Here is a 22,117-nt window from a genome sequence, read left to right on the forward strand (position 1 = left end):
TGATATTATTAAACAGATTTAATAAAAGCTATGCGCTTCTCTTATAAAATAACTTTACCATCAATTTTTGTTGTTTCCTTTACTGGCTAATATTTTTGCCAATTCAAAGGCATAGCAAAATACAAATATGCAAAGACAGATACAAGCTCTGAAATAATGGTACAAAATGTCGATATTTTCATTGTTCTCAGTCCTAAAAGAGAAAATGAATGATTTTTAGATCCAATTTGACAAGACAGATGAAAACTACAGATCAACATTCCTTTTATTCAATGGACAAATTCTTTAACTGACTTTGAATCAGCAATATTCAGTGGATTTTATTTGTTCACAAAAATCAAAGCTGGATGTGACATTTATTAAAATCCAAAGAGAAAAAAAAGTGAGAATAAAAAAAGTTAAATTTTTACTACTTTAATTCAAAACCAACAGAGTTATTTGAACTACGAAGATCAAAGGGAAATGTCCTTTGGCCCATTTCTCGTTCAGAATGGAGTTGCCTGAGGTGTTGTTTCATTTCCTCAGTTACGTGATATATTCTTCCTTCCACATCAGGGACAGGGGCAACTACAATTTTGTCATCAGCTTTCTTTTCAAAGTCTAAGAAATAATAAAAACAATATTTTTGAGAATTGTGTTAATGAAAAAACAAATTATTTCCCACTTTTTCATACAATAAACCCACAAACAAATCTCAAGTTATAGAACATTATAGCATAGTACAGGCCCTTCAACCCATGATGTTCTGTTGACCCACGTAAACCTATTCAACATCTAATTTTTCCCTATCTCACACTCATAATCCTTTTATTTTTCTTTCATCCATGTGCCTATCTGAGTCTTGTGAATATCCCTATTATACCCACCTTCACCACCAGCCCCAGCAATGCATTCCAAGCACCCACCACTCTATGTAAAAAGGTACCTCTGACAACTTCCCTAAACTTTCCTCCACTCTACGTTCAAACCGTACTGGGGGGCTAGATTAATTGGGTGTAAATTGGGCAGGATGGACTAGTGGGCTGAAATGGCCTTCAACTGTGCTATATGTCTAATTTTTAAAAAAACTTAAATAGATGTCCTCTGTTATTTGCTATTGTCACCGAAGGAAAAAGGTGCCCGCCATCTAGCCCAACTAAGCCCCTCATAATCTGAAATATCTCTATTAGGTCACCTCTCACCCTTGGTTAACCATAAAGAAGAGTCCCAGCTCTGTTCTCCAGTCCAGGCAATATCCTGGTAAATCTCCATTATCTAAAGCATCTACATCCTTCCTGTAAAGAAGTGACCAGAACTGAACACAATACTCCCAAGTGTGGTATAACCAGAGTTTTATAGAGCTGCAACATTACCTCATGTCTTTTGAACTCACGGTTGGCATAGCAGTTAGTGCTATGCCTTTACAGCACCAGCAATTAGGACCAGGGTTTAAATCCCGCATTGTCTGTAAGAAGTTTGAACTTTCCCCCTGTGTCTACGTGGATTTTCCATGGGAGCTGGGGTTTCCTCCAACCATTCAAAATGTACTGGGGATATGTTAATGGAGTGTAAATTGGGCGGCACAAACCCATGGGCAGAAATGGCCTTTTACTATACTGTATATCTAAATTTAAATAACTCAAACTGTTCTGGGCTTCATCCACAGCTGAATTTACCAACATTTGGACTTGGAACAAAATATTAGTTGACCTTTCACAAATGCAAAGACATAGCATGAAACAATTTCTACACAAAATTGTTTAATGAAGAAAATAAAGTACCTGTTATGGATGCAGAGTGGGAAACTTTGATTAAACCCATCCGATGTCCAGATTTACATTTCTTAAGCCCTTGAACAATTTTTACTGATTCAAAATGGTTAACAACAACAGTGGAGAGACTGGGAGCTGTTTCTGTATCAACCATCCACTGACAATTACGGAACATCACATATCCATCCTTCCCCTGCACAATACAACATATTCAAGGTAAAACTGTGCAAAATCTATAGAGATGAATTAAGAAGTTCAGTAATTTATTTGTTTTCTAGAAATACCATGATAATACTCATATGGAAAACCTGTTAATGGAATATCAGTAATTGAAAACTAGAAGCTGTTGTCATATAATGTAATATTAAAAATTAGGGCCAACTAGAATAGATTTTTTTTAAACGTGAGCAGTTATAATTTCCCAAAAGTAACTGAATTGAGCAGAGAACATTGTAATCAGTTTATGTTCTGCAATTAATGTCCATTCACTTGAAAAAAATTGTAAAGTATCTGAAGAATGATTTCCACAGACAAAATACAGATTTTTACAATGCAAGTGTGCTCGTGCTATATACGTACATTTCTGAAGCCAAGGAAATACGATTATGAATTATTAAAGCTCTAGCCTTGAAAGAAACTGGCATTCTTTGAAAATACAAACAAAATGGAATTTCAACAAACAATCAGGCCACAAAGCAACCTTACTCCTTTTCCTAATGAACTGTTTCAGTGTTCTCACAATAGTTAAAAATATTCGAGCAACAATTGTTTCTATGTTACTGACAGCAGAAGTCTTGAAATTTTGGCACACCAGACTTTTTATGTTGTTCCATTCCCTGTAACTACAAACAAAAAAACATTCATTCCCAATAAACTCAATATCTTGCTTAAACTGGAAAGATGATTGAGCTCGTGAACACTCCCTCACCAACTAATACTGGAATTGGGAGATGGTCCAGTATCTTTCAAAGAATATTTGTTAAGTATTGTCATTACTCTTCCTCCCACAATCATTAAAATAGCTTAGCATATCAAAGCTATTATTAGGATTCATAGCCCTGCATACCCGACAAGTCAGCAAGATATTATGTTTTGGTGGAAAAATTATGGCTATGAATTCAATGATGCTATGCCAGATTTTCACCCATTAAAGGGAGGTGAAATACTCTAATTGGCAGCTAGGAGATCCATATTCATTACAAGTTTCAAGAGTGATGCCCATTCTGCATGAACAACCAAAAAATGGCATTCAGGGTCCATGTATGAAATGAACACTGGACTTTTAAGGCTTACATTCTAAACCTAATGTCTATAAAATTGTGTTGCTCGAAACTAAATTGGTTACAGGCTGGTTGTACTCGGAAAGGCTGAATCTAATTGTGAAGAGGAACATCAGAGCATGAGATACCACCCCATTGAGAAGGCTGGAGGAACGCCTTACAGGGTAGACCATGCTAGTGGACCAGTGAGGAGCTCAACAGCTGAAGGGCTCACTCCAGGATGCAGGATGCCTGCAGGAGACTGGAAATTGGCTCATGGAAACCACAAATCAAGACTGGTGAGAACATGGTTCCCGAAGGGCCTTGAGCATTAACAGCTTCCCAATTGTATTGAGGGATTGGATCCAAGAGCCAAGGAGGTGACTTGGATGTCTCAAGCTCATGTTCATCGCTGGAATGGCCAAGAGGTCATGCAACTATGGGAGCACAGGAGGCGGAGACACTGAAGCAGATGGTAATATCTTTGGACCCTTGATGTCTCTGAAGAGACTCCTTTCTTGTGTTTCTTTCACCTCTTGATAGGAGCACCAAACTAGATGTGCCACTTTATGGTCTCAACAAACAAAAGTAAGCAAATGTAATATTTTTCTCTAAATGACAAAAGAGGAACTTTAAACTATTAGTCATCATGATGGACTATCACTAAATTGAAAATTTAAAACATTTACTTAATTTCCATCAGTATGACAGATTGCTTTCAGACCCCAATATTTTAGCCCAAAGTTTGCTACCAGCAGGACAGCAGCTAAGAATTCAAAACTACTTCATTGGCAAAGTATCTTGGAAATACACAATAGATATTTGCAGCTCACTGCTTATATTATGCCTGGTTCTAGTAGAAATTGAACAGAGTAACATCTTAAGAGTTTGGAAGGCCAGTTTTGGGTAGGGTTGAAATTTCCTGTTTTTATTGCATGAGGTATTTTTCTGATCAGTGCACTGCCATAACTGCCTGTCATACATGCCATCAAAATAGAATTTATATCCCGATATCTTTGAGAGGAGGTGCTTCAAGATAGTGGTGCACAAGGTTGCATCGCCCACTTCAGCTCCTCACAATGGTGAAATCCCCAACCTGCTACTTTGTGTCTATGATCGGCAAACACTCATCAAAATACAAAACACAATCCAGACTTTCAAATTAGTGTATCAGATGGGTTAGATTCTCTGTGGTTTAAACCTACTGAAGTAGGGAAAACAGACCTTCGCAAACTGTGGAGCGGACGTTGGAGACATGTGGGAGGCCATCAGAAACATTGATGGAGAAGGCAGAAGTATAGAAAACAAGCCGGCATTGGGGTTAGACTGAGAATTAACCCTTTCAGACGTGCTCCCAACAATCTTCCTCTCAAATGTAAGATCACAGGAGAAGAAAATAGATTACCTGAGACAGTATTTGAACTAGAGAGAACTGCAGGGCTGTTGGGCTCTGGTGATTACAGAAACGTTGTTATATACAGACGAAACTTGGGACTATCTTATGCTGGAGCATGAACACTGCAAGACTGTAAGAGCTGCTTACAGTGGTGAGTGGTGAGCATGACACAATGTAAGAGCCACATCACATTGAGTGGTGAGCATGCTCAGTGCAACAGTGTATTAATACATGACCAGTAACCTGAGATGTGAGTAAAAGTTTGTGCTCTAAACTTACAAGCTTTTCTTTGTGTTTATCAAGACCTCCAATGGTACAACTGAGGACATAACATGGTGGCAGCGGTGGGATTGACAGAAACCCACACCATGTATGAAAAAAAATCTATAATAAACACGAAGAGAAGGAAACAAAAAAAAGCATCATTATCTGACTACCAGAGCTGGAGGAGAAGATGGCCACAGCAGCAGCAGCGTTGCACCCTGTCATGGACGGGGAAGCTGACGACATCAAAGAGGCTTTTAAAAAGTTCAAGCAGAAGTGCAACCTGGCATTCAAAAGTCTCCTCAAGGGAATCACTCCAGAGGAAAAGGTTAGTTACATCCTTCTTTGGACAGGGGAGCGAGGACTAGACCTGTTTAATAGCTGGGAGCTGGCTGAAGAGGAAGAAAATAACCCAGAAAGGATATTAGAAAAGTTTTCCTCTCATCTGGAACCGAAATCCAACCATAGAATAAAGCGATATAAGTTCCAGGGATTAAAACAAGAGCTTGATGAGTCGGTAGATAATTTCCTCACAAGGCTAAAGAACATGGCAACAAAATGCAAGTTCAAAGAAATCGAGGAGAGAATAGTCGACTAACTAATCTGGGGAAGGCCTCGTCCTGAAGTGCAGAAAGCTCTCATAGGAAAAGACAGCTTGAAACTAGCAGATGCCGTAGACACAGTTAGGGCCTTTGAGGCCACTAGGAGGCAAATGCAATCCCTTTCCGTGCAGGCCAACACAGAGCACAGAGATAGAAGGGTCGATGCCATAAAGCGCATGCAGAGAAAGTCGCAGACATTCGAGAATTGCAGGAAGTGCGGCAGAATACACCCCTTCAATGACTACAAGAAATGCCCCGCATATGGTTCGAAGTGCAGGACCTGTGGGAAGGTCAATCACTGGAAAAAAATGTGTAGGTCTGACATGAAAAGAGAGAGAAACCAAGGATATAGAAGGAAAGTACACCACGTAGAGGGAAGTGACAGCAGTGACTCTGACTCACTGACGCTCGGCATCGAAACAATACTCCTCCATGAGACGTCCAAGAAAGGGAAGGGAGAAAAAAATGAATTACACACCACGATCTAAGTGAAAAGAAAGATCGGAAACAAACAAATAATATTCAACTTGAAAATAAAGTTGGATACAGGATCACAAAGCAACATCCTCCCACTTAAACTGTACCGCCAGATGTTCCCCAAGCACATAAAGAATGGGTACCCAGAGGACGGCACACTAGAAGCCGCAAATGTCATGCTCACAGCCTATGGTGGCTCCGTGATTAAATAACTAGGTAAAGTCCAAATAAAAGGCAAACATAAAGGAAAAAGCATCATATCTACATTCTTTGTGATTGACACCAACAGACCAATATTCCTAGGCCAGAATAGTTGTCAGAAATTACAGCTAATCTCTGTAAACAATGAGATCAGGGAGAAGAAAATGTCCAAGAGGATCAATTGCGACATCCCACTTGAGCAACGGTCTCCGATCACAAATAAAGCCGAGCTCAAGGACATGTACCCTGAATGCTTTGATGACGCAGTTGGGTGCTTTGGGAACTTTGAATACCACATTTCGATAGACCCAAAATACAAACCAATAATCCAGGCTCCACAGAAGGTGCCAATGGAGCTGAAACAAAGGCTAAAGCAGGAGCTGGAAGAAATGAAAGAAAAACGAGTAATAGCAAAAGTAGTCGAGCCAACTGACTGGGTAAATTCTACAGTAGTAAAAGAAAAACCGAATGGCCGCCTAAGAATATATCTTGACCACAAAGACTTAAACCAAGCAATCAAAAGAGGGCATTATCCAATACCAGTGCAGGAGGACATCACTTCTGAACTAACGGGATCCAAAATCTTCAGCAAGCTCGATGCCAAGAATGGGTACTGGAATGTGAAGCTGGATGAAGAATTGACACTGCTAACAACTTTCAACATTCCATTCAGCCGGTACAAGTTCCTGCGCCTACCTTTTGGCCTAAAGGTGAGCTAAGATATCTTCCAGCAAAAGATATATTGAGATCTACAGGGGATGCAAGGGCGCCATCAGCATTGTAGATGACATCCAGATCTTTGGCAGAGATGGGAAAACCCACAATTTCCACCTTTGAACATCTAGATCCTTTAATTTGCAACTTCTGCTAGATCTTCTCCCATTCTGGAGTGGCACTGCACCTTCTCTGTAACCAACTCAAAAACACCCATTTAGGAAGAAGTTTTTGATAATCACAAAATCTTTTTGATTGTGACCATATTTTTAACTTTAATCAAACGGTTGTGTGATGTCAGTGGAAATCAGTATAATAGTTCAGATCTCGAGGACATTGGCATGTAAACTCCACATGCTACTGTATATTCACTATTTACATTGCTACTGAAATTAAGTTCTGACTATAAAATAACTAGATCCTGGAAGTGGGATATAACAATGTTACACAGGTGACCACTGATGAATTTCTACTTTGTTCAGCTTTCCAAAAAAAAAGTCATAATGTAGATGCATTAATGTCATATTCATGTCTGGAATTATTTGCATAGCAAGTGTACGATCAAGCTCTTCAGAAGAAAAGATAAGCAGGCAGACTATTTTCTAAATGGGGAGAACATTGAACATTCCCAGATGCAAAGGGACCTGGATGTCCTTGTGCAGGATATCCTAAGGGTAAACTTGCATGGTGAAGAAGGCAAATGCAATGTTGGCATTCATTTCAAGAGGAATAGAATATAAGAGCAGGCTTTATAAAGCACTGGTAAGACGTTACTTTGAGTAAACGGTTTTGGGCTCCTAAATTAAGAAAAGATGTGCTGATGTTAGAAAGGGTTCAGAGGAGGTTCACAACACTGATTCTGGGAATGAAACGGTTATTATGTAAGGAGCATTTGACAACTCTTGGCATGTGCTCATTGGAATTTAGGAGAATGAAGGGGGATGAAATATTTGGACATTGAAATACATGGACAGAGTAGGTGTAGAAGGGTTGTTTCCCACGGTGGGTGAGGACAAAAGGCACAACCTCAGGATTAAAGGGTGTCCACTTATTTACCGAGAGGGCAGTAAATCTGTGAAATTTGTTCCCACGGGCAGATGTGGAGGCTGAATCATTGGCAGAGATTGATAGGTTCTTGGTTAGCCAGGGCATCAAAGATTATGGGGAGAAGGGGCTGGCCTGAGTGGGGAAAATGGATCAGCTCGTGATTAAATGGTGAGGTAGACTTGAAGGCCTGAGAAGATTATTTCTGTTCTTATGTCTTATGGTTTTATGTCTAACTAACAGGAAAAGGCCATCACATGTAACTGAAGAATAGTTGGAGATGTTTCTCAAAGCAAACAGCATATTCTAGAAAATAATAGTGAAAGATTTTTCTGCAACAAAACATTAAAGCAAAAATAGGCCAAATTACAACAAGTTGGGCAATGTGGTGTTGAATTAGAGAAGTGAAGCAACTGATGTTTCTCTTAGCCAGCTTATAATCCTGGTATAAATAAATAATTTGTCCTAGGACATAGCAAGCAGAATCCTAAAATTTGCTGTTGAACTAGAATGATTGGCAAACAAGGAAGTAATCTTTTTTAAAATATTAAGATTGATAAGTTCCTGGAGTAGGACAAAATATTCCCCAGGTTGCTGTGGGAAGGGAGGAAAGAGATAGCTGGGGCATGGGCAATGATCTTTGCATTCTTCTTGGCCACAGGGGAAATGCTGGAGGTTGGAGAATGGCAAATATGGTCCCCTGTTTAAAAAAGGTAATAGGGAGAATCCTGGGAAGTATAGATCAGTAAGTCTTATATCAGTGATGTGCAAGTTTGGGGAGGATTCTTAACGACAGGATCTTTGAGCATTTGGGTAAGTGGGATAGTCAGCATGTCTTTGTGAGGTGAAGGTCATGCCTCATGAACCTAATTGATTTTTTCAGGAGGTAAAAAAAAAAGAAATTGATGAAGGTAGGGCAGTAGATGTGGTGTTAATTGATTTTAGTAAGGCATTTGACAATGGAGAGATCCCATTGTCCAATGAGATATAGAATCAAGAGAACCTTGGCTGTGTGGATTCAGAATTGGCTTGCTAGTAGAAAACAAAGTATTCTGCTTGGAGGTCAGTTACAAATGAATTTCCTGAGGAATCTGTTCTAGGACCACCTGGTCTTTGTGACTTTTATAAATGATTTAGATGAAGAAGTGAAAGGATGGATCAGTAAGTTTGCAGATGATACGAAGATTGGAGGAGTTGTGGACAGTGCTGAAGGTTGTTGTAGGTTACAAAAGATAGAGACATGATGCAGAGTTTGGTGGAGAAGTGGCAGATGGAGTTCAATCTGGATAAGTGTGAGGTGATGCATTTTGAAAGGTCAAACCTGAAGGCTATTGGGGATGCTTAACAATGTGTAAAAACTGAGGGACCTTGGAGTCCAAATCCATACATCTCTTACGGTTGCCATGCAAGTTGATGTGATAGTTAAGAAGTCCTATGGGATGCTGGCTTCATTAGTCAGGGGATTGAGTTCAAGAGTTGAGAGGTCATGTTGAAACTCTACAAATCAACACTTAGAATATTGTGTTCAGTTCTGGTCACCTCAGGACTGGAAGGATGTAGATGCTATGGAGAGGGTGCAGAGGAGATTTACCAGAATGTTGCCTGGATTGGAAACTAAGTCTTATGTGGCAAGGTTGGCAGAGATGGAGATTTTCTCTATGGAGCGTAGAAGGTTGAGAGGTGATTTATTAGAGATCTACAAGATTCTGAGAGGCATAAATAAGGTAAAGTCAGAGACTTTTTCTGAGTGGGGGGGGGGGAGGGCAGGGGGAGAACATAGCAAACACCAGAGGACATCTGTGCAAAGTGAAGGGAGGAATGTTTAGGAGAGACATCAGGGGTAAGTATTTTACACAGAGAATTATGGATGTCTGGAATGCCTTGCCAGGGGTGGTGGTGAAGGCTCAAATATTAGGGGCAGTTAAGAAACTCTTAGACAGGCACATGGATAAAAGGAAAATAGAGGGTTAGAAATAGGAAAGGTTTTGTTTTTTTTTATTTTGGTAGGAATATATAGGTCAGCAAAACATCAAGGGCCTGTACTATGCTGTCATGTTCTATGTTATATTACAAAACTTGATTTAATGAAGACAAAGATTGATGGAACAAACTAATTAATGCACAGAAAAGGGATGTAATACGTTTTGCCAGAAGAAAAAATAATTCATGAATATACACCACAGAAAAGTGCTGAAGAAAAAAGGAGAAATGGGGGTGAAATATATCGTCACAGAAACGGTGATGATAAATGTATAAAAATAGTATTCGGGATTTTACAAAGTAACCTGATAAATTTGTGCAAAACGCCAGTAGTTTAGGCAATTTGGAAATTGTTTAATTGTTGGAACAATTGAGAGGATAAGAAATTAAAAACTATCTAAGTAACAATCACCCCCACCATAATTTTATCATATGCCTGACTTAAATTAAAAAAGGAGTCTGCCATAAATTGCTCATCATCTATATTAGGAGTGTAAATATTCATTAAAGTTCAAGATTCAGAAATGATTTTACAATTAGCAATCAAAAGCTGACTCACAAAGTGAATCCAAGTTAAAAGATAACTTTATTAATCAAAATAGTGACTCCTCTTGCTTCAGAATTAAAAGAAGACGCTATAACTTGTCCAACCCAATCTCTTTTTAATTTCTGATGTTCCTTTTCAGTCAAATGTGTCTCTTGCAAAAAAACAACATCAACCTTCAAATTTTTTAAATATATGCCAATAACCTTTTTCTCTTAATCGGATTATTAAGCCTGTTAACATCAAAAGTATCAAAATTTAAATTAGCCATTAAATCATATCTATAAACACCCTACCATAAATGGCAAAGCATAAATGGCTCCAAAACAAAAAAAAGATTTCCTCAAAGAAAGGAAATGAAAAAATAAAAAAAAACCATAGAGAAAAAAACCATCAAAACAAAAAGAATACTGTAATAGTATTACCTCCCTCAATTATATGGGAGTGACAAATCCCACAAAGTGGCCGACGACTTCGGAAGGATTGGTAGTCGAACCACTTCCCCCGAACAGAACAACAAAAAAAAGACATAAAAATCATCTCAAGTATGAAATGCTTCTTCCAGATCTTGATTAACTGCTCATCATCAATTCCAATATCAATCAACTGTTGAGATTCCATCTCTCGCTTCCCATTCTTTCCTTTTGGAACCTAAACAAGCTGTTGAGGGAACTTTCTTGCCTTTGTAGCTGCTTATTATCAGGTAGAGTTAGCAAATGTAAGAGCTTTAGCATCATCAGCAAAAAACTGAGATTGATAATCTCCATAAAAGACTTTAAGAACAGCAGGATAGCAAAAGGCAAACTTGTATCCTTTCTTCCACAAAACAGCTTTAGCTGAATTAAATTCTTTACAACATTTAATTATAGCTTGACTCAAATCAGCATAGAAAAATGCTCTATTACTTTTAACAAGTAAAGGGCCCTGATTACCTCGCAATCTTTACAGCAAGTCTTAAAATCAATTCTCTGTCCTGATAATGCAAACATCTGATCAAAAGAGAAAATGGACCTTGACCAGAAAACAGCTTCCTTCTTATTGCTCGGTGGGCTGGATCTAATTCCAGTCCATTCAGGAAATATGCTGTTCCCAAAACCCCGGGAATCCATTTCTGAAAAAACTAAACTGGGTCTGGACCTTCAAAATCTTCCGAAGACCAACAACATTATTTCTCTGAATCTGATTTTCAAAAGCATCAACCTTCTTCAACAAATCATTTTTTCTGAATTTCCAGCCAATAAACGAATCCTCCATCTGTTCCATCTTTTCTTTACATTTGTGGAAGAAATTTGCAAAATGGAAGGATACTGTAGATGACAGAGTAACTTTTAAGGGGTTAGAGGCATGATATAAAAGTTGTTTGTGAGAATGGAATGAGTCCGTCAACACGGAGGTCGCCTCAACCTGACTAAGGGTATGGACTTCCCCCCCCACCAATCACTGGACTGAGGGAGGTTGGGACCCCCACAGCCATATCGGGTGTTAACACACATGCACAAAGTCTCGTGCATGCTTAGTTGTTTGTCTTGATCGGGAGGAGGTCGACATCTGGCAGTAATGTGAAATCAGCGCTGGTGAAGTATGCACCTTACCAAAGGACTGGCATTGCGGTCTAGGCTAAGAAGAAATTGAGTCCGGAGGCTCCACTTGCAAGGTAGGCCGAGATTCTTCAGTATTTGTTAACTGTTTAATAGCCGCTTTCTTTGCTGGTTTAGCTTTAGTTTTCCTCATATCTGCTTGTAGAGTACTTCAACAGTGTAATCAACAGGTTCTAAAAATATTTTTAAAACTTTAAAATGAGTTTTAAATAGTTCTTCCAGGGGGAAGTGTCTTCCCACATCTTCTCCCTATGCCATCATGCCACACCCCACCCATTAAGTCTTTGTTAATTTGTTAAACTTACCCTTTCACAATTGGACCAGCATCTGCAGTGTTCCTGAGCTCGAGGCATCCAAGTCACAACTCCTCAACTGTTGCTTCTAGCCATCAGAATGATATGAAGATGTAAGTGCTGAGGCCCTACAGAAACACTGCTCATCATTGGAACCCTCTTGAATCCTATTCCTAATACCTGCCTTTCAGAATCTGTTTGACAGCAGACTGCAGCCTGCCATGGGGACTTCTACCACCAAGTCCCACACTGAGTTTCTGTGTTTTCCTACCTTATAGGATCCTTTCCCAAACTTCTCCTTCTTGTTCCCGCTCTGGTGCCCTGTGTCACTCCGCTGCTTCCCCAGAGACAGCAACCCTCGTGGTCGAGGCTGCCAAACATGGATGTTGGCATCTTGGACAGTGGAATTAAAAGGAAATTCAATGTAAAAGAACTACCACCAGCAATTAAAAAATGTATGGGTTGTCCGGCAGAATAGCCAGGCAATAGGAGGAGTGCCAAAAGACTACATCTTCGCTCTACCATTATTCCAAGATCTGCAAAAGCGGCAGCACTGCCATTACAGCAGCTACCACAGTCCATGTCACATCTTGATTTTCAACCTAAACTGTCAATAGCATAAGGAGACATGAATGTTTACATATATTAGATCATTAAGAACACAGAATACTGTACTCACTGCAGAGAGTGACTGATATGGAGATATGGCACCTTTTAAACAAAACAATTATAATAGACAATATGAGCCAAAAGCCAGGACAACCATGAGGAAAAGAATAGCTTTCTTCTGTACTCAAATATGCTATGATTTTAAAGACACAATTGAAAACAGATGTGTTGAAATATTGGAGATATATTATTTATATCTATTTCAATCCCTGATTAATTCTGTGAAAATATGTTTCTCTTCACTGCAAACTGGCTTGGAGATGCTTTGAACTGAGATAAATATGATACTTATCATTGATGGTCAAAATGAAGTCAAGAAGTATACAGTTAAATTCTTCAATGGCAGAAATGTCAGTCAAGTGAGTCTGAAAGATACTGTTACAATTTTAATGTCAGTCTTAAAGACAGTTTAGGAAACCACTCTCTGCAATTTTATCATGAGCTTCAAAATGCTCAATTGCAGTTAAATTCTTTTGCCAAAGTTCACACAGAGGCACAACATCTCCAAGTCTAGAAAGTCCTGCCAAGCATTATACTGATATCACCTGCTTAGAACTAGGAACCCAGAAGAATGAGAAATCAAATCACCCAAAATTCCAATGAGAAAGCTGGACAAGGAGCATATTGATGTGCTATCAATAATTCAAAAGATGAGATAAAGAACAATAGGCTTTTATTTACAATAAACTTGAATGTCATTCTGTGCTGTGACCCAGGCTTTCTGGGAACGGGTTATGGTGTTCTAAACAGGGCAAAGAGGAAGGAGTCATGGGTACAGTCACAGAATAGGGTGGAGTCTGATAAACGAATATACAGCAGTTCATCACATTCACCCCTTGTTTTTCTTATTTTGTCCAGCGGGGTGACATGGGGCACAAAGTCTTACAGGTTAAGTCTGTCTGGTGGCCTGGTCTTCCATTGTGACCAGCAGAGAGCTGGGGCCGTTGTTGAGTTCTGGACATCCAGCGTTGTTTCAACCTGCTGGGAGTGTGGCGATTCAACCGGATTGACTGGGCCATGGATGGGGTTAAGGAGTGATGGTATGTAGTGTGTGTCCATGGAAGGGGGTAGTGCTGTCTGGTGGATATGCTCCTCAGGTGCCCCTGAACATGCGAGGTCCTAGATGGAGACAGTTTCCTCGTGCCCATTCAGGTAGGTCATGTGGTTCATATGGAGGAGTTGGACTCTTTCGACCAGTGGGTTGGTTTTATGGCCCCTCACATGTTTCCTTAGGAGGACTGGCCCTGGGGACATCAACCAGGATGGCAGGGTGGCCCCGACGTGGATTTCCTGGGGAAGAAGAAAATTCATTCATGGGGGGTAGTATTTGTGGCAGTACATAACAGTAACCTGATAGCATGGAGTACCTCAGGAAGGGCCTATTGCCAATGAGTTCCCTGGAATTAAGAGCAAGGAGGAAGGCTTTCCACACGGTGGCATTCTCCCTTCCACCTTTTCGTTCCCTCGGGGGTTATAACTAGTGGATCTGTTGATGGCAATACCTCTGGCCAGCAGGAATTGGCACAGATCAGCGCTCATGAACGAGGGCCCCAGTCGCTGGACACATATGACAGGTACCCGAACAGGGTGAACAAGTTGTGTAGTGCCCTAATTTGTCATGTCCAGGCAGGGGATGGCAAAGAGGAAATGTGAATACTCATGAATGACCACGTTGTAGTTAATGGAGGGAAATGGGCCCTTGAAGCCCATACTCAGATGTTCGCAAGACCATGTAGCTTTAACCAGGTGTGCCTATCTGGTTAGTAGAAGTGGGTTTTGAACTCCGTGCAGACCCAGCAGTCCCTAGTCATGTCTCTGGCATCCCTGATGGAGTATGGCAGATTACGAGATGTGATGAAATGGAAAATTCATGTGACACTGGCAGAGGTCATTGTGAAGGGTTTTGAGAGTCTATCTGTGCTCTGGCACATGTCCCTAGGGACAGGGCATCTGGGGGCTCGTTGACTTTCCCCAGCTGATACTGAATATTCTAGTTATAGGTGGAGAGTTTGATCCTCCAACTCAAAATGTTATCATTCTGTATCTTACCCCACTATTTGTTGTTAAACATGAACGCAATGGCCCATCGGTCCGTGACCAGGGAAAAGTGTCTGCTAGGCAGATAATGCATCCAGTGCCACACTGCCTCAACTACTGCCTGAGCCTCCTTCTTGATGGAGGAGTGTCAGTCTTCGGAGCCTTGGCAGGTACAGGAGAAGAAGGCCATGGGCCGACCTGCCTGATTAAGGGTGGCAGCCATGGCGAAATCAGATGCATTGCTCTCCATCTGAAATGGGGTAGATTCATCCACTGCATATGTTGCGGCCTTAGCGATGCCTTATTTTATGCGACAGAAGACTGCCCAAGCCTCTCTTGTCAGGGAGAAGGATATGAACTTGATAAAAGGACAGCCTTTATCTGGGCATAGTAGGAAAAGGCACCTTTTGAGGGCCTTGAGACTGGGAAAGGGGGAGCTCTAAAAGGGGTGCATGCGGTCAGGGTTGGGGTCAATGACTCCATTCTCCACAACACACTCAAGGATTGCCAGATGGGTAGTGGTGTGGAAAACATATTTATCCCTGTTGTAGGTTAGATTTAAGCGTTTGGCAGTTGTGAGGAATTTCTGGAGGATGGCATCATGATCTTGTTATCCAGGTATGGGGAAGGTAACCCGCAGGTCATTTTGATCCACCATCCGGTCCATCTCTTGTTGGAAAAGGAGACACTGTGGTTAACACGGAAGAGTATCCTTGTGGTAGGCAAATTTCAGGTCAATCATGGAAAACACACAATATTGGGCAATTTTATTGACCATATCCGCAAAGCAAGGGAGGTGATATGCATCCAGCTGCATATAGCGGTTAATGGTCTGGCTATAATCAATCACCATTCTGTGTTTACTCCCCCTCTTGACCACCACTACTTGATCTCTCTATGGCCTGGTACCAGCCTCTATGATCCCCTTATTCAAGAGTCGCTGCTCTTCCGGTTTAATGAATGCTCTGTCCATTTCACTGTAATTCCTGTTTTTTATAATGACTGGTTTACAGTTGGAGGTGAGGTTTGCGGAAGGAGGTCGATACGGAGACTGCGTGTTGGTTGGGCCGGTGGGAAGGAAGGGGGGGAGGGCGGTGGGGGGGGGGACAGTCGGCTGACAAACTGCGGGTTGCCAACCATGACTGGCGGAAGAAGACAGTCATATTGCATTGTAACACTCTTGAGGTGGCACTGAAAGTCCAACCCCAGCAGCACTGGCACGCAGACCTGCAGTATGATGAAGAGTTTAAAGTCCTTGTAAGTTGTGCCCTGCAGGGTTAGCATCATAGTGTTGTAGCTGTGGATCTCGACTGAGTGGGACTTGAGGCCAGGGCGACTTTATAGCTTACTGGCCTTGTTTTAAGGGAGTAATACTGCACCGTATCAGGGTGGATAAAACTCTCAGGGCTCCCTCTATCAAAAAGGCATCTTGTCACCTGATTGTTGATCAAGATGTTCATCGTGGTCCGGGAGAGCTGATCCAGGCTGTTTAGATCCAGTACCACAGAGGCCAGTGTCGATTCATGGTCTGGTTCATGCTGACTCATAGTCTGAGAGCAAAATGGGGGCATCTATGTGGCGGAGTGGTTATCCCCGGAATTTGATGGCATCCAAGATAGTGATCCGTCATCTCCGGAAGATGGCACGTCGCACATGTGCCAGCGCTGGGACTGGAAGGCAACTGTGATTGACATACCTTTGCATAATGTCCCTTCTTTCTGCACTTCGAACACGTCGCATCTTTGGTTGGCCACAAAGGTAGCATTTCAGGTGCTCTGGGAGACCGTGGCTGTGGTGGGCTCTCTCGTCGAATGTGATAGCGGACTGCTGGCCTGTAAACCAGTGTCCAAAGATGGCAGATCCCATGTGGACCCTGCATCATTCACCAAGTAAGGTTCCATGTTACGAGGGCGATCTCCAGCGATTTTTCGAGGACGATCGTCCCTTTTAACTCCAACTTACTCTGCTCAAGTAGCCTCTGGCACATGTAGTCCGATCTAATGCCTGCGACAAAAGCATCCCGGATCATGTCTTCAATGTTTTGGGCGGCCGACACCAACTGGAAGTGCACGCTCGTGCAAGTCCCTGCAGGGCCTAGAGGAACTTGTCACTCAATTCACCTGGCCTCTATCTGCAGGTGGCCAGCATGTGCCTGGCGAACACTTCTTTGACTTTTTCCTTGATCTGGTCCTTGAGTATGTCTCCCTGTATGATGCGCCATTCCTGATCATCGGGAACAGTTGATGTCTGACCCAGGAGAAGAGTAAGTGCAGCTTGTTTGCCTCCATGGCCACGATTCCAGAGGAATTTTGCAGGAAGTCCTCAAAGCAGTATAGTTAGAGTTCAAAGCAGTCTGAGGCTTCTGCTGAGTGTGGGTTGATCTCCAGCTTATCAGGTTTCAAGAGTTGTTCCATCATTGGAAAAAAATTATTGCAAATAAAATTGATACACTATCAATAACTCAAAAGACTTGAGTTACAGAACAATAGGCTTTTATTTACAATAAAGTTATAAGGTCATCCTGTGCTGCAGCCCAGGCTTTCTGGGGAGGGGTTATGGTGTTAGAGCCTTTATAAAGGTCAAGAGGGAGGAGCCACAGGTACAGTCACAGAACAGGGCAAAGCCAGATAAATGGGTGTACAGCAGTTCACCACACCTATCTCAAGCTTTTTTTGTTATAAATTTCAAAAGATCAAATGTTACTTGGGAACTTCCACTGATGAAATGGGAGCGCTTAACATTAGGTTCCACTAAACAAAACCATAAAATGCTCAAAATGTAAAGCAACTTATCAACCTCATTGTCCCAAGCATCACTGATCCCACCAAATACAGGAGAATCTCCGGAATCAGGAATTCAAGCAATCGGCAAGAAAACTGAGGAAATAAATAACTTTAAATAAATAAGAATAAATAAATTGTTAAATGTTCTCTGAAGCAACACACAAACCCTTGATGAAGATGAGAGCAAACATCAAGCCAGCGGAGTGCTTCAGTTGTGCCCCGCCTGCAGCAGCTGTGTGAATAAAGTTGTGTTTGAATAAAATGGCCCGGGGTGAGGAACCGGCCGATGCTGCTTGCCACTGGGGTGACTCTCCCAAAGTGTCCCCCTATCCCTCCTGAGTAAGTCTTTATCTTTACAGTATATTATTAAGTAGAAAGGCAAGGCTTTATCAATAAAAGGGATTAATTATGATGGCAACACAGTTATTGTAATGATTAGTGCTGTTACAGTGACAGCAACCAGGGTTCAAATTTACATTTTGTAAATTACAGGAACAACCTGATTAAAGGTGAACTTTGCATAATTAAGGACTACAAAATTGATTTTTTCAAGTTACTTTACATTTAGCATAGTTTTTTTAAAAACTGTTTATTTTTAATGCAGGTGCATTAGTTGGGCATTGTAAGAGTGGGTCTCGCAAAAATGGAAAAAATTGCATATCAGGCATCCGCAATCCCTGTAGGGTCCAGATATCAGAGGTTTTACTGTGTATATGCTTAAGAGTCAGAGCCAAGAAATGGATTGGTGGCAAGGATTCTCCACTTAAAATATCATACTTTGCTAACTGCGGAACATTCCTCACTCCATCAAATCAACCCCTTCCTTGAACTCTTTCAAATCCAGGCTGAAGTTGTATTTCTACTTGCAAGCGTTTTGAGGTGATTTTTGATTATTACCATGTTGTATGTACAATTCTAAACCTCAAGTACCCATTTTATATTGCATTTTAAATATCTGCTAAAGTTAAGGTGTAATGTATGATCTGTACAGCACTTTGGTCAAGGTGAGTTGTTTTAAATGTACTATATACCCCACCTCACTGACAAAAGGCAAAGGAGGAAAAACCCAACACCCAACCCCAACCAACCAATTTTCCCTTGCAACCGCTGCAATCGTGTCTGCCTGTCCCGCATCGGACTTGTCAGCCACAAACGAGCCTGCAGCTGACGTGGACTTTTTACCCCCTCCATAAATCTTCGTCCGCGAAACCAAGCCAAAGAAGAAGACTATATAAATAAACTAAACTAAACTTTGATTTGATTTATCTGCCAATGGACTTGCTTAGAGCCAGATCAGGGTTCTACCATTTTCAGGAAATCAGCTCTGCCAGAAGTATAGAGAGTCCACAGACACCAATACCAGCCCATCTGCCTTGTAAGCAATTTTGGTCCCTGTACATTTATTAAAAGGAAATCATGGATGTTTCATAAGATAGCATGAGAAAAAAGTGCCTAAAAATTAGTTAATTAACAAGTCCCTGCCTCTATTAACAATGTGCAGACGATGGATATTTGTAAGCTACTATCAAGAATGATCATTTCTATTTTCATTGATTTACTAACAAACTGAAACATAGCTTTTAGTCACGGTTTTTGTAAATACACAAGATATTCCTAAGGATAAAACCATACAGCATTGTAACTTACTTTTGCTAGGTATTCCTTGATTGCAAGCAAATATTTTCTGTTTCTGTCCACGTACTGTCCCTGTACCTTTACTGTGTCCACAACAATTCTGTGCCCAGGCTCTGCACTTGGATCAAATCCAAATTCTAATCCTGCCACTTGAGGGAACCTTTAAAATATGAAACCTAAATGAAATTTCAAATATTGAAGCAAATTTTATTAAAATAGTTAGCCAACTCTAGAATGTAAGCTTCAATTGTATCTGGCAAGTTTAATTAATTGGATTATGAGGTACTTGATTATCTACCCAATTAAGTTAATGGTGTGAAAATCCAAATTTGGACTGCAATTTCCCGATAGGATCTCCCAGCGACCATCAATTTTGTCAGAACCATTAGAAATCAGACTAAAGGGTAAACCACTGAAGATATGGTACATAAATAGATTGAGGTTGCTTGGTAAATTTGTTTTTGTAGAATTTAAAAAAAAGATATGGGCATTCCTGAGGTTACATTAGTTTGATCTAAATGTTGAAATGTATGCATTAAAATCAGGGGCCGGTGTCAGGGGAAGCCAAGCCCACTTCCCAGCGCCCGGAACCGGAGGCCTCGGACCTCGCCAGGACCGTTGCCCACTCCCCCTCCCTGCCGCAAGCCGATCCGCGACTCATGGTGATGGGGCCGCTGATCTGCCGAGATGCCGCCCTGCAGCGAGAGCCGATTCCCCCGCACTGTCGTTGTCCAACCCGATCGTCCGCAAACCCCGCCCTCCCGCACACAGGCCTGAGTAAGGATTATGAACTTTAATCTCAGGATAAAACAATCTTCCAATAGTTTCATGTCACAGTGATAAATATATTCCTGGTTAAAAATGGTCCTGCACCTGGATACAAGCTCATTAGGCATAAAACTTGAAAAGTGTGTAAATCAAAGGATATCTGTACCAATGGAAAAAGGGCATGGCAAATAACCCTGCTAGAGTTCATGCCCACAATCAGTCACCCATTTGATTGTTTCAGGAATCATGTTATTCTCCCACATTCTCAATAGCCCTCAGATTTTACTATTCGACAGCACACTAGCAACATTTGACAAATCCTCTATAGAGAAATATTATTTATTGAATATTTTATTTCTCATTTGTTAATGCTTCTGGAAAGAGTTTATCCAAAATTATTATTAAATTTATTTTAATAACAAAAAGTTTAACATTACATATGTTGAAAGAAGAGAAAACATGCAGATGTTGTTGAAAATTTTCAATAAATATTTAGTTCGGCCCTCGACTTAGTCCAAGTTTTTAATTTTGGCCCTCCGTGAATTTGAGTTTGACACCCCTGCTCTAAATCATTTTATATTTCCCTGTCTATCCATTCATTCATATGGTGAAAACAGTTAATCCTGTAATGGACAAAAAATCTACATCTAAGATGAATTGGAATCAGTGACATTTCTGTCTCTCCAATCCTGCACACTTTATCCAGATGAGAAAATGGGAAAGGTCAGAGCACCTCCCCAGCAGTTCAAACTTTAGTTGGCCTGCCTCATTCCTCTCTTTGCCAAGGTCAAGGCTATCTCAATCTCAAAGCCAGTTATCCACCTCATATATTCCCATTAAAGGTGAAATTTACAAAACTAATACACTGAGTTGCAGTTCTTATCAAATAAAAATGTTATCAAATGAAGTACAAAAATGTCCAATAGTTGTAATATATAGTGATAATCAAAACAGAAGATGTAATGGTTCTTCAGATGAATGATATACAAACAATTAATTAGTGTTGGGTACTGTTGCAGGTGAAAGGTGTGTCAATTGTCACATGTCAGTGAGGCCAGGAATAGGAAGTTATGACAGATGAATGTGTGGCTGAAATGTTGGTGCAGAGGGCAGGAGTTCAGATTTGTGGATCAATGAGATCTCTTCTGGGAAAGGCATGACTTGCACAAAAAGAATGGGTTGCACATGAACAGGAGGGGAACCAATATCCTGGTGGGCAGGTTTGCTGGAGCTGTTGGGGAGGGTTTAAACTAGTTTGGCTGGAGGATGAGAACTAGAATGTGAGGGCAGGGAATAGAGCAGAAGGTGGAAATGATGATGCAATGTGTTGAGGGTTTGTGAGGAAGGGTAGCCAGGGACGAAGCATAAATTTAGTCAGCTGGAGGATTTGACATGTTCTATTTCAATGTAAACAGTATTTAGGATAAAGGAGATGAATTTGAAACATAGATCAGTGAGTGGAATTAAGATGTTGTGGCTGTTACAGAATGGTGGCTGAGACAAGAACAGGATTAGCTGATGTAGGTTCCAGGGTTTAGATGTTTTAATAGGATGGGAGAGGGGTGGAGGGGGGCAATAGCACTGCTAGTCAGGGATAGTGTCATAGGTGCAGAAAGGGAGGACGCTGAGGAGGGATTGTCTACTTAGTCAGTGTGAATGGAAATCAGAAATAGGAAGGGAGCAATCACTGTACTGGGAGTAGTCTCAAAACCCCCAAATAGCGCAAGGGACACTGAGGAGCAGATAAGTAAGCAGATTTTGTAATGGTGCAGAAATAGCAGGGTTGTTGTTATGGGTGGCTTTAACTACCAAATTATTGACTGGGACCTCTTACTACAAGAGGGATAAATGGGGAAGAATTTGTCAGCTGTGTCCAAGAAGGATTCCTGACAAAGTATGTGGACCAGCCAACTAGGGGAGAGGCCATACTGGATCCAGTACTGGGTAATGAACCTGGTCAGGTGACAGACCTCTCATTGGGGGAATATTTTGGTGAAAGTGATCACAACTCCCTGACCTTTAGCTATGGACAAGGATAAGATCAGACAAAATGGTAAAAGTGTTTAATTGGGAAAGGACTAATTACATTGGGATTAGGCAGG

The 22,117-nt window shown here is 41.0% G+C and overlaps 1 protein-coding gene across 1 annotated transcript in view; it reads right to left on the minus strand.

Annotated features, from left to right (window-relative positions):
• Positions 1-247: 247 nt before the first annotated feature.
• The window catches only part of LOC138756695 (mannosylglucosyl-3-phosphoglycerate phosphatase-like), a 53,655-nt gene continuing 31,785 nt past the window's right edge, over positions 248-22,117 (minus strand). The window contains exons 7-9 of the mRNA XM_069923082.1: positions 19,260-19,407; positions 1,761-1,944; positions 248-600 (exon numbers count right to left, since the gene is read on the minus strand). Of these exons, the coding sequence (XP_069779183.1) occupies positions 410-600; positions 1,761-1,944; positions 19,260-19,407 (523 nt within the window). The 3' untranslated portion in view covers positions 248-409. The remainder of the gene's footprint in view (positions 601-1,760; positions 1,945-19,259; positions 19,408-22,117) is intronic.

This window comes from Narcine bancroftii, chromosome 3, assembly GCF_036971445.1.
Source record: "Narcine bancroftii isolate sNarBan1 chromosome 3, sNarBan1.hap1, whole genome shotgun sequence".
In the NCBI taxonomy this organism is placed as follows: Eukaryota; Metazoa; Chordata; class Chondrichthyes; order Torpediniformes; family Narcinidae; genus Narcine; species Narcine bancroftii.